This window comes from Stylophora pistillata, chromosome 5, assembly GCF_964205215.1.
Source record: "Stylophora pistillata chromosome 5, jaStyPist1.2, whole genome shotgun sequence".
Lineage (NCBI taxonomy): Eukaryota > Metazoa > Cnidaria > Anthozoa > Scleractinia > Pocilloporidae > Stylophora > Stylophora pistillata.
Window position 1 is genome coordinate 14912076 of NC_142523.1, and position 14853 is coordinate 14926928.

At 38.9% G+C, this 14853-nt stretch overlaps 2 protein-coding genes and 1 pseudogene across 2 annotated transcripts; all 3 read right to left on the reverse strand.

Moving 5' to 3' along the window:
• Positions 1 to 7217: 7217 nt before the first annotated feature.
• Positions 7218 to 11760, reverse strand: LOC148730456 (uncharacterized; annotated as a pseudogene).
• LOC148730457 (chromodomain Y-like protein) lies at positions 9995 to 11228 on the reverse strand. Its single transcript, XM_088759483.1, has 3 exons — positions 11106 to 11228; positions 10941 to 11029; positions 9995 to 10695 (listed from the first exon to the last, which is right to left on the reverse strand). Exons 1-3 carry the CDS (start codon positions 11154 to 11156, stop codon positions 10278 to 10280), a joined length of 558 nt encoding a protein of 185 aa, XP_088615609.1. The 5' UTR covers positions 11157 to 11228; the 3' UTR covers positions 9995 to 10277.
• On the reverse strand, positions 11672 to 14377 carry LOC148730458 (zinc finger protein 862-like). The gene has a single exon (XM_088759438.1). The coding sequence runs from the start codon at positions 14067 to 14069 to the stop codon at positions 11949 to 11951; it is 2121 nt and encodes a 706-aa protein (XP_088615564.1). The 5' UTR covers positions 14070 to 14377; the 3' UTR covers positions 11672 to 11948.
• Between the last annotated feature and the right edge of the window lie 476 nt (positions 14378 to 14853).

The window sequence follows — 14853 nt, forward strand, 5'->3', positions numbered from 1 at the left end:
GGTTTCTCTTTGAACATAACTCAGCAATAACAAGCAACAAATGAAAATACCTAGATGCTTAAAGGTTAAGTCTATCAACAGGTTTTTTAGTTGTGTTGGATCTCGTCAAAATACATGGAGTGGCGGAAGCCTTGTGACCTAAACTAATAGGTGCCAATGGCACAACTAGACTTGAGTTATCTGGTTACTGTGACAATTCTGAGGTTTTGTCAGGATTTTCTTGTATTTCTTGCTCAGGCTGTTCATATGACTCAGGAACCATAACTTCAGCCTCCTCAACCATATCAGGTACATTTTCACAGGCCCTAATCATGTGATCAGTGTGGACCTAACGATTCCGACATCCTGTTTTAACAGTATATGTTCCAGGACCACAAACCTTAACGACTGTCCCTGGAACCCATCTATCAACCTGAGATTTTGGTCTGGTGTATCGTATGCGCACTCTATTATACTTGGAAAAATCTCTCTGTATCAACTTTGGGATCCTTATAAACTTTTTGCTTAGTTTGCTTGTGTTGAACAGCTTGTTCTAGATCAGGGTTAACTAAGCTTAGCCTTGTTCTTAATTTACGTTTTACCGTAAGTTCTGCTGGGGTCACACCAGTGGTGCTGTGAAGGGTTGTGTATAGTGGCCAAGGACTGCCAATCGAAAAATCCGCATTTTGAAGGAATCATTTTATTAGTCTTTTATTCTTTTTTATTTTTATCTCTAATTCCTTTTAATTTTTTTCTACATTCAAAGAAAAGCAAAAATAAACTAAAAAGAAATCAAAATAAAAGAAAGTGAAACCATAGTAAAATAAAATGAAATCAAAGTAAAAGAGGGTAGAGGGCTGGAGTGATGTGATACTAAATTGTTGTTTTAAAAGTCATCTACCATTAAGTTAGTAAGGGGATGGTACATACATGTTTGAAAGCTACATCAGAACGGATACTATGTTTTTGCTCATGTCCTATCTGGGATTTACAACATTTTCTAGTTTTATGAGAACACATTCTTCCTCCCACAAAGTTGATACATACTGTCATGTCAAATAGTGCATAGATTGGCACTGAGTTTCATGCTGTTTCATGCTGTTTCATGTTTCAACATAGAGCAGGAATGTAGAGAGGCATTCAAACAATTTCATTAATCTTGAAGAAAAATACTTAGCTCATTGGGTAATACATTAACTCTTCATGTTTTCCTCACACAGTAAGCTTCTTTCTTTTATTATGATTCCTGTGGTTCAGAGAGATGGTGTGGAACTCACACAGGATCCGCGCCCACAAAGATACTGTTTTACCAGTCCCAAACTTTTTGGTGTCCCAAACCACTGTTTTGTGGTTTGGGACACCAAAACTCTTTGTGAGTTTTGGTGTCCCAAACCACATTTATGGCTTTCCAGAGCAATATGGGCTAGAAGAATGCGGTAATTTAACCCTTTCAAGCATGTTTTGTCCATTCTGGTTTTAGATTTCTCTTGTTTCGAACAAAGTACTATGTGTCCATATCATCCTGCAATTGTGCAGGTCCTAAAATGTTGAATCCTAGAAGGATAGACATTTTAATATTTTTTAAGAGGGATGGCAAGAATGGTTACTTTTTGCAAGAAATGCCTTTTCTGTATTAGATTTGGCTTGATCATAAATACCATGTTTCTGTACCAGTTCCTTGTAGGCTGGGGTCACGGGTTTGGAAGATGCACATGATTTGCTTTCCCTCGCTCTGCATGGAAACCTTGAGACATCATTGCGGAGAGCATGGTTGTTGGGGAGGAAAGATCTGTTCTCCATATACACCATCTTGTGAAGGTGCTTGCAATAAACACGTATAAGGAGATAATAAAAATTTGTCGTCAAATACACCTTGTCATCAAATGTGCCTCGAGCATCTCTTATGCTAACTTCGTGCTATCCCAACTAACCGTATGCATCCCTTATTGGATTGACGCACGCTAGACATTATCCATTCCTTAATTTTAGCAATTTATAGGTCATACAATACTTATCTTGAATTTCGCACAAAGCACATGCCTTGGAGGCTCCTGAACCAAGTACATTGAAAACCTTGCCCACACCAGGATAATCGAGAACATAAGACAACCTCTCACGCTTAAACAGAAATGGCGCCTTGCTGTATGAATCCTAAACAGATTTGCCAGACAGCTGTAACAACTCATCCACAAGCAAGTCAAAATAATATATGGCTAAAGAGTTGCAGGTTCCCTTGATCCATTTCCTGCACAATTTTTGGGAAACAAACAAGTCAGTACATTAGGCTGTTTAGATGTGCGGGCTCTCCTTGTATTTCGTCAGATTCCTCAGGATCTGACAGCGTATCTCCTTCAACTTGTTCTTCTCCTATTTCTTCAGGCAAATTACAACAAATTTTCATGTGCGAATTTCGCACCTTTCTGCTGGAGACCTGCTTTCCCTTGCAAAGAGGACAAGGGCACGAAACAGCGGCCATCTTTTTCTGTTCGCTTGAATATGATGTCGTCATATTTCTTCACTGTCATTGGCTCGCATCTATTGCAGCATTTTAGGCGGGAAAATGGTGGCACCAAAGTTTAGCTAACGCTTTTTTCTTATTCATGCCGATTTAGTCATGCAAGAGCTATCTAGTGCGCCATATCTAATGGAGTCCATAAATTTTACAGCTTTGTTTAGCCTTTGGACAAGGAAAAGGAGCAAATGCTGCTTTCCCCCAAGTAAATATAATTCCAACCCAAGAAAGGGAAGTGGGACAGGGCGCATCTGTCTGGGTTTCACCCGCCCAATTGCAACTAGCAGAAGAAAAAGCGGCACCAGCAGTAAAGAGGTTTACTGCCGAAGAGTTGTTGGCACCCACTGGGAAAGTCCTCACGGCCACTCAAAAATATTGTAAGGTAGGAATTTTGTAAAGTAAGAAAGTTTCACACGAACAACACTAGGGAAGAGACAGATTGGTATTTTACATGCCATATTTAATTTGTGTGCATAATTGAAAAGTAAACCTACCACAATTTTTTTTGGGGGGAAGGACTATTTTTCCCTTTAATTTATATTCTTACTGTGATTGAGGTAGGCTCCAAATTTTTTTTTAAGTAGGAAGTTAGATGTACAACCTAAAGGAAAAAATTTTGCAAACTAAAATAAAAGAATTGAATTACAATATAGTACATCACTAAAATACTATGATGAAATAATTAAAATAAATTAGGCTGTAGTAACAATCTGTTTTGCACAAATGTTATCTGGGAAGTATTTTAATTTGATCATTCAAATTTAAATTTGATAATCAGGACAATATAATCCCAAAAGCCACTTGCTAGTGTGACACTACCAATAACATTTCCTATATAAAGCTAAGAGCATGTTAACCTCAAATGCATATGTTAGTTTATGCTGAAGGAGGCCTCCGCAGAGCAGGCATATGGGAAAAAGCCCTGAAGGAGGCCTCCCGCAGAGCATGCATATGGGAAAAAGCCCTTCTATTTAGCAAAATTTCACCAGAAAAGTGCAATGTTTTCAGTTGGTAAGTTATTTTGAGATGTTTCCTGTCAACTTTCTATTTCATGAAGACATGATTGATCATCACAGTATACGGTCTTTGTGCCCATTTATAGGCAGCTGTGAAAGTTGCCTTTATACCTGTCTTTCTTCACAGTTCAAAAATATCTAGTCTTTCAATGTATTCACTTGTTTCCTTTTCATACTGGTAAATTCCAGCCATATGGTAATTTCTGTTAGGGTTTATTAATTTTAAAACATAATTCCTCTTGAATCCATGTTTAGGTGGTTGAATTTTGCCCACAGTTGAAGGGTCAACTGCATCATGTGAAAACTGCCCTGAGTATGTCCCTTGTTAACCGCCACAATTATTTGTGCCGAAGTGGCAAGATACGGGTGTGAAAATTTATTTCAATCTGTAGGTCATGGAAGATCTCAGTAACTTATGAGATACAAGAGTCAAACAGTAATTGGAGTCAATTTAATGCTTACTAGACTAATTTTAAGTAAATTGGCCACCGTAACGATTACAAAAACACCGATGCAGCCCCAAACAGTTTGGTGGTGGTGGTGAAAGTGATTGGGATTTGTGAAGGATATGTAGTGGATAAATGGTTAATAATATCTGTAATGTTGTTTTTGTCTGTCAACAAAAATCCGTCGTCGATGTATCTACAAAAAAGGAAAAGTCCAGTGGTGTTGCGTTCCTAAAAGAAAGTTAATTCCCTGAGCAGCAAAACCAGGTCAGCGATTTTCCGGCTGTGGTAGCTGTCCATAGCAACCCCTTTGATTTGTTGGTAAACGTCCTGTCCTGAAAAGAAAAAGTTACGGTTGTTAGTAAAATAGTTTAAATTAAGTAAAAAGTCTCTGTAAAAGGTTGGTAGGTTTAATAGTTTGCAACTGGTGGTGATGGCATGGATGGTGTCTGAATGTGAAATGTTGGTGTAGAGCGATGTGAAGTCGAAAGTCGTTAAAGTAAAATCGTTAAAGTAAAATTGTCAATATCGTCAACATAAAAGTTGTGAAATGAGTCCAAAAGGTCTGTTGAGTTGTAAATTAAAGGAAAAGGAATGTTTCGTTCTTCAAAAATGTCTTTCAGTTGTAAAATAATTTTGTCAAGTTCTGTACCGAGTAAACGTGAGGGGTTAGAAGTCGTCCAGCTGTGTGCAGTTATAATGCGTCGTCCTGTTAGATTGTGAAGGTTTGAGGGTGAGGCAGTATCAGTCAGTTTATGTACTTTAGGTAGGAGTTTCATGTAAGGTAGTTGAAGTTTGTCTTATGTAATAGTGTTAAGTAGTTTCTTGTCGGTGGAGGTTGAAAGTAGTTTGTTAAAACATATTTGTAGTTTGCTAAGTAATTTGTTGGAGTTTGTTATAGTCTTGGTAAGGTCAAAATTGTCAATACGTTTGTATGTGGTAGAGTCTGTAAGTTGTCTGGTGTATTCATCTTTAAACCATGTGATGGGCACAAGGGCCCATCCCATATTTTTTTCTGTCTTGGTAAGAATTATGTCATTGTGTTTGTTAAAGTTGTGGATGTGGGATGCGTGTGACTGTGATGTTGAGGTGTTGTGGATTAAAAAGGTTGTGTAAGTGTGTGGTTGACTGTAGGTATTGCTTGGAGTAAGAAATGGTGTTGTGGACATAATCGATGATGTGGACATTAACATATGGTCTAGTTTGTTCTTCTTGGAGAAGCTTGACTGGGTTTTTGTTTGCGTAAGGGCGGTATCTGCGGTAGAGGCTGGTAGTTTTCTTTCTGGTTGATTGGTTTGTAGCTTTAAGTGGATTGGTTCCTTCGTAGATTAGGTTGTCAAGAGCGGAGTTGACTTCTGTAGAGATTGTTTTCTTTATGTTAGGTATGGTGGTCGAATCTGTAATTGGTGTAAAATTGGTTCCTTTGTTGAAAAGTTCTGTGAGGTCAGGGGAAAGGTTGATGTTTGTGAAATTGTGAATTTTGTCGATTGAAGAAAGTTTTTCTTTTTCTGCTGATAGTTGTGATTTGCGTGAGGTTATGCATTCATTTTCTAGTAAGAGAGCTGTGTCTTGTGGCCAAAGATGGACTCGAGTTTGGAGGTGATCGATGAATTTTTGTAGATTTGTGGTGATGGAGTGGATGCGTCTGCGAAGGATGTAGCCATGGTTTTGTTTGATTCTCTTCAGGTGTTGGATTCGTTTTTGTTTTGATTTTTCTTCATCTTTAAGTTGTTTGATTGTATTGGAGAGTGCTGTATTTTCGCCTTCGAGGTATTGGATGCTCTGCATGATAGTGGTAGTGTTTAGTTGATTACTGCTTTTAGTAGAGTAAGTAAGGTTTCCGTTGTGGGTTTGAAAACCTGTAGTAGTAAGACTGGATCGAAGATTGTAGATGGTGGCTTTGTTTCTTTCTATTATAGTTGATAGGTGGTAGACTTTGAAAAGAGACTTTTTTCGTTTTTTTGAGAAGGTGGTAGATTTGATAGTTTCCCATTTCCATTTACGCGTACTAGTCGTAAAAGATGGGTCAGGTTTAGGTTTTTGTATTTTAGGATGGTTCTTCTTGTTAATTTTCTTCTTCTTTCTGTTGGTTGTCTCTGTTTTAGATGTATACGAGGGAAGAGGGGTCGATGGAGTTCCTGAGGTTGAATTCCCTGGAGCAGTTTCCTTTGACACATCGTTACACCATTTCTTTTCCACATGGCACGCTCAGTTCCGGTACCAGGAGAGGTATGAACAGATATTCCTAACTGTTTGTCGGCCACCCTGTTGCAATCTTGCACGACACAACGCCTTGGAGGCATTCTGCTCACACATTATGCTTTGCACATACCTCTCCCTTCTCAAAAATGGCAAACAAAAGTAGCCAGGTTAGTTTGTTGAGCTGCGCCTATATGAGGTCACTTCCGAAAGGCTCCAACTAGTGCCAACTATTTTGGCCACACGCGGCCATTTTTGAATTGAGTAATGGCGGGCGACCAAAAGCGAAAAACAAGGTTGAAATAATCCTCCTTCCCGTGCGAATTTTGCGATTAAACTTGGCATGGAAAGTGTTTCTTACTTCTAGTTTCCAGAAGTGGAAAGAAAAGGCAATGCGAAATTTTGATCGTAGTGGCACTTTAATAGCGAGACCTGCAAGTTCGCTGAACCGAAAAAACCCTGCAAATAACAACAGGGCAATAGAAATATCTCTCCGTATTGGTAATTCGTGACAAGTTGCATATTTTTTGCAACAGGCTGTGAGGACCTCTTTTGAACTGGGTGTTTTTATAACTTGGTCGATACTTGAACCAATGGTATAAAGTGTAGTATCGTCAGCATACATCATGGCCAAGCCGTCTTTAACTTGGTTAGGAAGGTCATTGGTGTAGATGGTATATAATCTTGGGCCCAGCAGGGATCCTTGAGAGACGCCGAATTTAATAGGAAGAAGAGCCGACCTTATGTTGTTTATTTCTGTATATTGATATCTATCAAATAGATAATTCATTAGCCACTTATGTAATGGGCCAGAGATACCAACTGCATGGCGCTTGAAAGATAGGATCTCGTGTGAGACAGTGTCAAAAGCTTTTTGGAAGTCTATGAAAATAGCCCCAACAATTTGTCCCTTGTCCATAGCTAGCTAGCTTCCACTTTTCTGTCATAGTAAGAAGTAAATCCTCTGCAGACAGGCCTTTTCTAAAGCCCCATTGATGTTCACTTAGGAGATTGCAAGCTTGCAAGTGACTATCAATGATAGAACAGATTTAATTCTCAAGGAGCTTACCAAAGAACTTTCATGTTGCGTTTTACCTGTGACTTGTACTGACCAGCCACATATTTGCACAGCGATATCCTCAGTCTACGTCTATCAACCAGGAATGAAACTCGTTAAGCAGTGGGCTGTCATCACTGCTATCATTTTCTTCAAAACTGACATCATCTTCTATCTCTTCAAGACAGTCGTCATTATCATCATCATCATCGCTATCGTATACTGATGATTCATCATCATTCATAACTTCCTCAGGCATTTTACCTTGTGAAAGATTGCTTTGGGAGTCAGCATTACCAGTGTTCTTTTTTCTTCCAATCTGGCTCTATACAAAGAAAATCTAGATTATCTACGTTTTCCACGAAATCAGTTAAAATGTCATCCCTTTCTTGCAACGAGCAGTTATCTGACAAGCTTCCAGTGCTACACTCTGATTCGGAGTGCAGGGAGGTGTAATAGGTTGGGTCTAAACCTTCCTCATCTTCACTGTCGGAGATAACTATTTCACTGGATTTGGTATTACCAACCGTCACTGGTAGTTGAGGTGGTTTGATTATCCGGTCAGCATTTTTGCAGTTGTTAAACTCTTCAGATGGCTCGGCATCACTTTCACACTGGAAGGAAATCATAGACACTAACTGTTTAAAGCTTCGCTTCTTGCACTCCTCATTTCTTTTCCACACTTTATCCACAAGTTGATCATACTCCAAATGGCTGTCAAGGTCATCATATGTATCTCCTACCTTTGATTCCACTTGATCCATTCCTTTTTCATACTCCAAATTACTGTCATGATCATGGCGTGTATCTCCGCTTGCTTCATTATGTAGCTTGTGTTCCACTTTATCAACTTGCTGATCATACTCCAATTTGCTGTCATCGTCATTGTACGTCTCACTTACCTTTGATTAACTACTTTCTTCATTATGTAGCTTGTACCTCCTCTGCATTACTATTGGAGGAAGTCGGTTCGGGGTGCCCAGGGTTACTCATGTTTCTGTTGGTAGTTGCTTCTCCTACAGAATTTTCTAATAATTGATCATCCCAGTCATTTCTAATCTCTCCCTCAGCTTCGATTCTATTCACCAAATTAGGCTCATTTTCCTTGTCATTGCCAGAAATTAGGGACAAGATGGCGGTCGTGCGTGCGCACTAAGGCCATAATGGCTACGAATTCGTACAAGGAAATGTAGGGAGATAAGGAAACTTGTTCAAATAATTCGATTATGAGCTTACGGGTCTTTGTTGCCCAACTCGAATCATGTTAAGTGCTGTGTAACCTTCGCATCTGGGTTAAAAATGGTAATTAGAAGCAAGTTTACTTACTTCCCGAAGTGGCCACTTTCATCTCTCGTTGTACGTTCCATTTCTCCATACATTGTCTTAAAATCTTGCCGATGTCATGCGGAATACTCGTCGAGTAGAGTATCAACCCTTCAATGAAGTAAATTTGCACGACTCGATATTACCTCTGCGATGTAAGATGTTTCTTAGACAGTCGTAAAAAGAACGATTTCTGCAGTGCAAAATACTTCCAAAGGCGCATTATTTCCCTCATTTTTCCATCTGTAGTCTAGTAATGGACGCCATATTTGCGAATGACCCATTTCGGTCGGACACGGAAAAGAAAAAGCTTCACAACTCCAAACTTCACCCAGTCGCCATTTTGTGTGTTGTTAAGTCCACAGATGTTTCACTGGATATAATTTAGGTTCCAGGCTCTCAAAAATCCTCTATTAGCAGCACCAGGCTTGGTTTTAACGAGAGTAAATACGCGGGAAAAATTAAAAACAAACCCATCTAGTATAGCTTTGCTTACAGCATATAAAAACAAAATGTCCGAGATTCTTGAGAGTTACAAAAAAAATAAAGCGATTAATTCTTTGGGCATTTCATTTTCAATATGGAACAAAAAAAATGCAGATGGGTCAGAAAGCCAAGTAAAAGAATTTACTAGTCTTCTTGGTTCTCAAAAGAAGAAACTGCTCAATGGACTTCCCTCAAAATTAAGTGAAGTTCTCTATTCTGATACTTGTGAAACAGTGGAGCAAATCTGGACTGATTTTGAGTGTTTGTATAATCAGATTTCTGATTTTAATTTGTCCAAAACTGCTGCAAATGCCATTTTTCTACAGGCCAAATCATAGGTTGAGCTGTTTTGCTCATTAAAGGGGTAAGGCCTGGGTATACCAGACCCAGGGTAACCCCTTACATGCACACTCTGGTGTACCACATCCCCTTCTTTGTGAAAATGCATGGCTGCTTCAAAAATTTCACTGGTCAAGGAGTGGAAAAAAACAACCACGAAGCAAAAAGGGTACTGTTCAACAAGTCCAACAAATGGGATGCAGCAAAGGACATACTCTATACAGAGAGTAGGCAATGGGATTTGAAACATCATGAGAGAATGAAAGGTCAGTGTTCAAAAAGAAAGCTGGAGTACTGGAATACTGAAAACAGTGAAATTAGGAAACAGAAAAGGGCATGCTGTGTGGATTCCCCTGATACAATTGAGGATGATGACATTCCCACTCCTGAGGTGAATTTAACAAACCTCTCAGTGAAGCAGTTGAGGGAACTCATCAAAGAAAAAGGTGTTCGGCCAAAAGGCCTGTCAAAACTTAAAAAAATGGAACTTATTGGACTCATTGAAAAAGCTTAACTTTCCGAAGATGAAGACATGCAGGACCTCACTCCCAGGGACGATTACAGCAAACTCACTACCAAGTGGCTCAAGGAAATCGTGAAAGAGAGGGGTCTTAGTACAAAGGGCCTCTCTAAACTTAAAAAACAGGAACTCATTAGCTTTATTGAGAGGTTCCAGCTAAATAAAATTATTCCTTAAATACTGACCTCAGTAACACTGGTAAAACATATTGAAACAGGATTCCAGCCCAGTGGTCAGCTCCAGGAATAATAATGAATAAGTTTCTTATAACTTCTAGCATCATGTGAAATTAATAATGTCGAAAATCAGTAATGCCTAAAGCTGAGAAGTTATAGTGTGTGAAAAAAATTAATTTACAAAGAATGCTATGTTAATTCCATTGTAAGTTCACTCCATTACACTAATTAAATGATGAAGGGACTTTAATAAACTTGTTAGTGATCTTCTCAATATAAGCCCTTGGGGCCTCCACAATATTCTCAGCTACCCTCTGATATGTCACTGGAGATAACTGTAGGAGTTTTCTCATTTTAAGAGGAAATCTAAGTTTGACACCATCCCCATGTCTGTCATATATACAGTTCCAACTAGGTGGTAGCTTACATTTACTAAAATCCTTTTCATCAAGCAAATGCCAATTCTTTTCTTTAGCATCCCTCCCTTTCCCATAAAACAAATATTTATATACATCATGACAGAATTCTAAAGTCAGTCTCTGCTCTGGTCCTTTGTGTCTTAGGGCATCTAACAATGACAGACGCATCCTGTCGACACATTCCTCAATTATCTCCTTCCCAGGCTTTGGAGATTCAAAGTAACTGCAAACAGATAATAGATAAGGGCTCAAGAAATTTTGTTTGTAGGTTTTAAATATCATTGTTTATTTCTGTAGAATAGAGGTACATAGTTTTTTTTTTCCTTCAGGGAAACCTCTTTTTGTTCCATCTCATTTTGATAAGATAATCTTCGTTGTAGTAAGCTTGTAAACACTGAAACTGCAAAACTGAAAGTTTCATGCATATAATCTTGAAGCTTAAACCACGATTAAGCGACTACAATTTACCTCGACGAAGTGGGTGAAAGGTGCTCTTCGGGCTCCCATGTACTCTCAAAAGAGCTATAGCCCTTCCACTTGACAAGATATTTGGCTCCCTTAAACGTAGTAACACTTCATAAATTGCTGATATTAAATTAACAACAATTTTAGTTTGAGGTCTGTTTTTCTTACCTCTACATCATCTCGGCTTGCAAGAACACGCTCTGTCTCATAAAATCCCATGCAGTTAACTTTCGACCTTCTCTTTTTACTATTTTCTGCCTACAATAAATCAACAGCGCTCAACCTGTGAAGCACATCGCAAGAAACACGTTTCTTTTTCGAACGAGCAATAAGTGCCGTCATATTGGATTTTATTTTTCTGGAGTGCAACATGATATACCGCTGACAATTGTTAACGGGCTCGAAATGTCCACGATTTCTGGTAATGCACCCGTGTAAAATTTCACTCTTTTTGCGCTTTTCCACATACAGGTGATTTTGCTTCGATTTTTCTCTTTTTAGGACCATCTTTAGTTGTGGTGCTCTTTGCTTTGGATTTCTTTCTTTAGGCAGTGTGATCTCGTACCTCGTGAAGCCTAATTCTCGGAGCACATTTAAGCTCATCTAAGCATTGGTTTGAGTTGGGTTTAAGCTTGTGGATATTTGACTGTAAATGATGATGAAGTTGAATGACACCTTTCTTTGAATGCTTGCATGGAGATAACGGACAAAACTTTCTCTTCCTCTAAGGCGCAGTGCTCGAAACTAACTTTTTGAAATGGTTTTCCCGGGACAAGTAGTAGGAAATTTTCAGTAGTCCTGGAAGGAATCTAACTAGTCCCATATATTGTTTTGAATCATTCACTCAGAAGAATACGCAGTTACATCTATCTTCCAAGGAAAATGATGGACCTGAAATTGTCAGTACCATGATATCTTATCTATCCACAGTAATATAAATAGTTTTGAAATAAAGGATAACTAGAAAATCAACATTGTGAGGTGTTTTCATCTGTCACTGTCCCTTAAACTTTAATCCAAGAAGTTAGGTCGGCGAGCCCTCTGTGATTCTTGCACCCAGTGAATAATGGCTTTCTCAGCAACAAATTCTTCTGGACTGGGACCATTCAGACAAATGTTCATTAAGTGGTCGACTGTGGACACGTCAAGGGAATTTCTGTATTCAGTCTTAAGTCTTGACATACAAGAAAAACCCCTTTCACAACAAGAGGTTGAAACAGCCATGGTAAAGCTTATCTCCACGAGCATAAGCACATGTGAGAACTGTGCATGGTTTACTTTGTATATTTGGTTCCAGAAGACTTGCTTTGTCAGGGTTTCCATGGCCCTGGTATTCAAGGCATGTAGTTTCAAGGATAGCCATTCGTCTTTTACCTCATCAATATCAAAGTCATTTCTGTTCAGCACATCTCTGTAGTGATTGGCCAGGACCACAACATCCTCCTCACCATACATTCCTAGCTGATCCCTTGTTCTTGGCCATGAATTGTGATCTGTAATCACAGCTGCTGCTTTCAGAACAGGAGAGCAGAAACTCTCAAACCTTTGCTGCACAAATCTCCTTGAATCACTGAGAATATTTTCCCTGTTTCTAGCAAATGTTTCTGTATCATTCTCTGCTCTCTTGAGATTCACATCCTGAAATACTTCTCCATCACCAACTTTTTCTTGGAATGACTGCAAATGCCTACCTCCACGTCTGGCCATGTTATGCAGGGCAAGGTCAACCCTGTCTAGTTCATGTTTCACATCTGATACTGCAACTTCATTTCTCTGGAAGACAAGGGAGACTTTGGATATTTCAAAAGCAATATCCCACAACAAATGCAAGTACTGTAAAAATCTGTAGCTAGTCAGTTTTTTGTAGACATTTTTCGCTCTTCCTTGCATCTCAGCAGATGAATCATTTGCTTCTGCTGTATGAGCAAAGTGTGCAACTATCACCTTGTAGTTTTTCCCAACTAACACTTCAATTGCTCGTAAAAAGTGTGGTACCCATCTGGTCCCATCAGCCTTTGTAGGTTTTCCCACATTGACCTCCATAGCATCTGCAAGCTCCTTCAGTTCTCTTACTGCCTTGGCAGAGTACCTGTAGTGTTTCCAACAGCCAGTAAGCACTTCTTTCACCTGTTTCATGACCTCACATGACTTGACTGTGTCAGCAAAAGCTAGTTCCAATTTATGAGCAACACAGTGGATTCCAATTACATGTGGAACTTGGGCTTGCAACATTGCCACAACACCACCTAGTCTACCTATCATGACTGAAGCACCATCTGTACCGGTAGAAATAAGCTTTTCTTTCCAGTGCTCATCTTTTTCGTCCATCACTGTTTCAATGGCATGAAGAATTCCAGGTGCTTTTGCACTAGGAACCTCTTTCAGTCCCACATAAAATGTTATGGTTTCTGCTGATGGCAAAGCACATCTCACATAAACAATTTCCTCCTCAGTCACACTAAAATCTGTGCTTCCATCCGCCAATACAGACAGAAATCGTGCATTCTTAATAATAGCTGCTTGTTCTTCTTTCATGACCTGGGATATATGCTTACAAAATTCTTTACATCCATGATCATTTCTATATGTTTGTCCTAACACAAGTCCATTTTTAGTTTGAAGAGAACACAAATGAGGAAAACTGGAAAAAGGCATCTTGAGATAGCATACGTAGTAGGCGGTATTAAACAGCTTTTCCATCTTTGCAACAGTATCTTTCTCTAGTCTTAGCAATTCAGCATCGATTGTCCCTTTTCTTGCACCTTTGGTTTTAGCAACTTTAGCATCCACACTCAATACATGTCCAGCAGATCTTTCATGAGATCTTAGCCCGTCCAGCTGAAAATTTTGACTCCCGCAACAAAACGAAGACTGCTTGTTTTTGCTGTTTGGAAAATGTAGGCAATATTGGCAGAACATTTTCCCTGACTCATCATCGTACATCAACCACGCAAATTCCTTTCTCCATGCTTCCTTAAAAGCCCTTTCCTTTTTGGCTTTTTTAGCTTTTGGCTCAGAATCTTCACAGTCTGTTGTTGTTGAAGGTTCTTTATCTTTGCTTGTACTTAGCTTTGTATTTTGCTCTGTTCCTCTGAAATAGCCAAGCAAAGAAAAACAACGGCGAGCGGCCATGATGCGAATCAATTTCCCGCCATGCTGCTATCTACTGCGCATGCTAGGAAGTCTTTGCTCGAACCAGTTCCTCTCCATTTTCAAAATGGCGTCACGGCATGCCCCTTTGCACGTTCGTAAATAAAGACAAAGCACACATTTAATGGATGTTTTTATTGACTTAAAATTCGTAAAATACAAAGCAGATAAAAACAAGAAACTGCCTACTCGTCCAAAGGTAAGAGTAATCGTAATTCTCACTCGTCCAATGGTACATTTTACTCGTTTTTGACGAGTGAACGACCGTTAGTTTCGAGCACTGCTTGGTCAGCCCACTTCATAATAATCAGGACCTTGTGTCACACTTTAATTAAGTTGTATCTTTCAATTGCATTGTGTTGTTCTCATTGTGATCTATCTATGATACCCTTGGATGGCTAATTTAATCACTTATATCAAAGCTGTGCAACTCCAGCAAATTACTGAAAAGAGTAATAATTGCGCGATTTTCCTTCTAATTTGTGAGTGACATTTAGCAAAAGAAAACAATGAGTTTTAACACTAATGCTATTTAATAGTTAGGATATTCGTTTAATGATGAGGAAAAAGACACTGTACTTGTAATAGCCATGTATTGGCACTACATTTTAATTACCTTTGAAAGCAATGAAACTTAACAATTACCAAATGTACCTGTGTATCATAGTTACAGGCTTTAGTACAATACTTGATACAATTGAAATTTAACAAAAGTTTGTTTTTGGTTAAGGATGAAAAGTACATTTCCATATGAGTATGTTAATAA

Bases quoted from the DNA above. Each gene is read 5' to 3' on its own strand.
- LOC148730457 (XM_088759483.1), bottom strand. From the start codon at position 11,156: ATGGGATTTTATGAGACAGAGCGTGTTCTTGCAAGCCGAGATGATGTA. The intron at 11,030-11,105 runs GTAAGAAAAACA...ACTACGTTTAAG, and splicing joins CAAGCCGAGATGATGTAGAG to GGAGCCAAATATCTTGTCAA. The intron at 10,696-10,940 runs GTAAATTGTAGT...ATCTGTTTGCAG, and splicing joins CTTTCACCCACTTCGTCGAG to TTACTTTGAATCTCCAAAGC.
- LOC148730458 (XM_088759438.1), bottom strand. From the start codon at position 14,069: ATGGCCGCTCGCCGTTGTTTTTCTTTGCTTGGCTATTTCAGAGGAACA.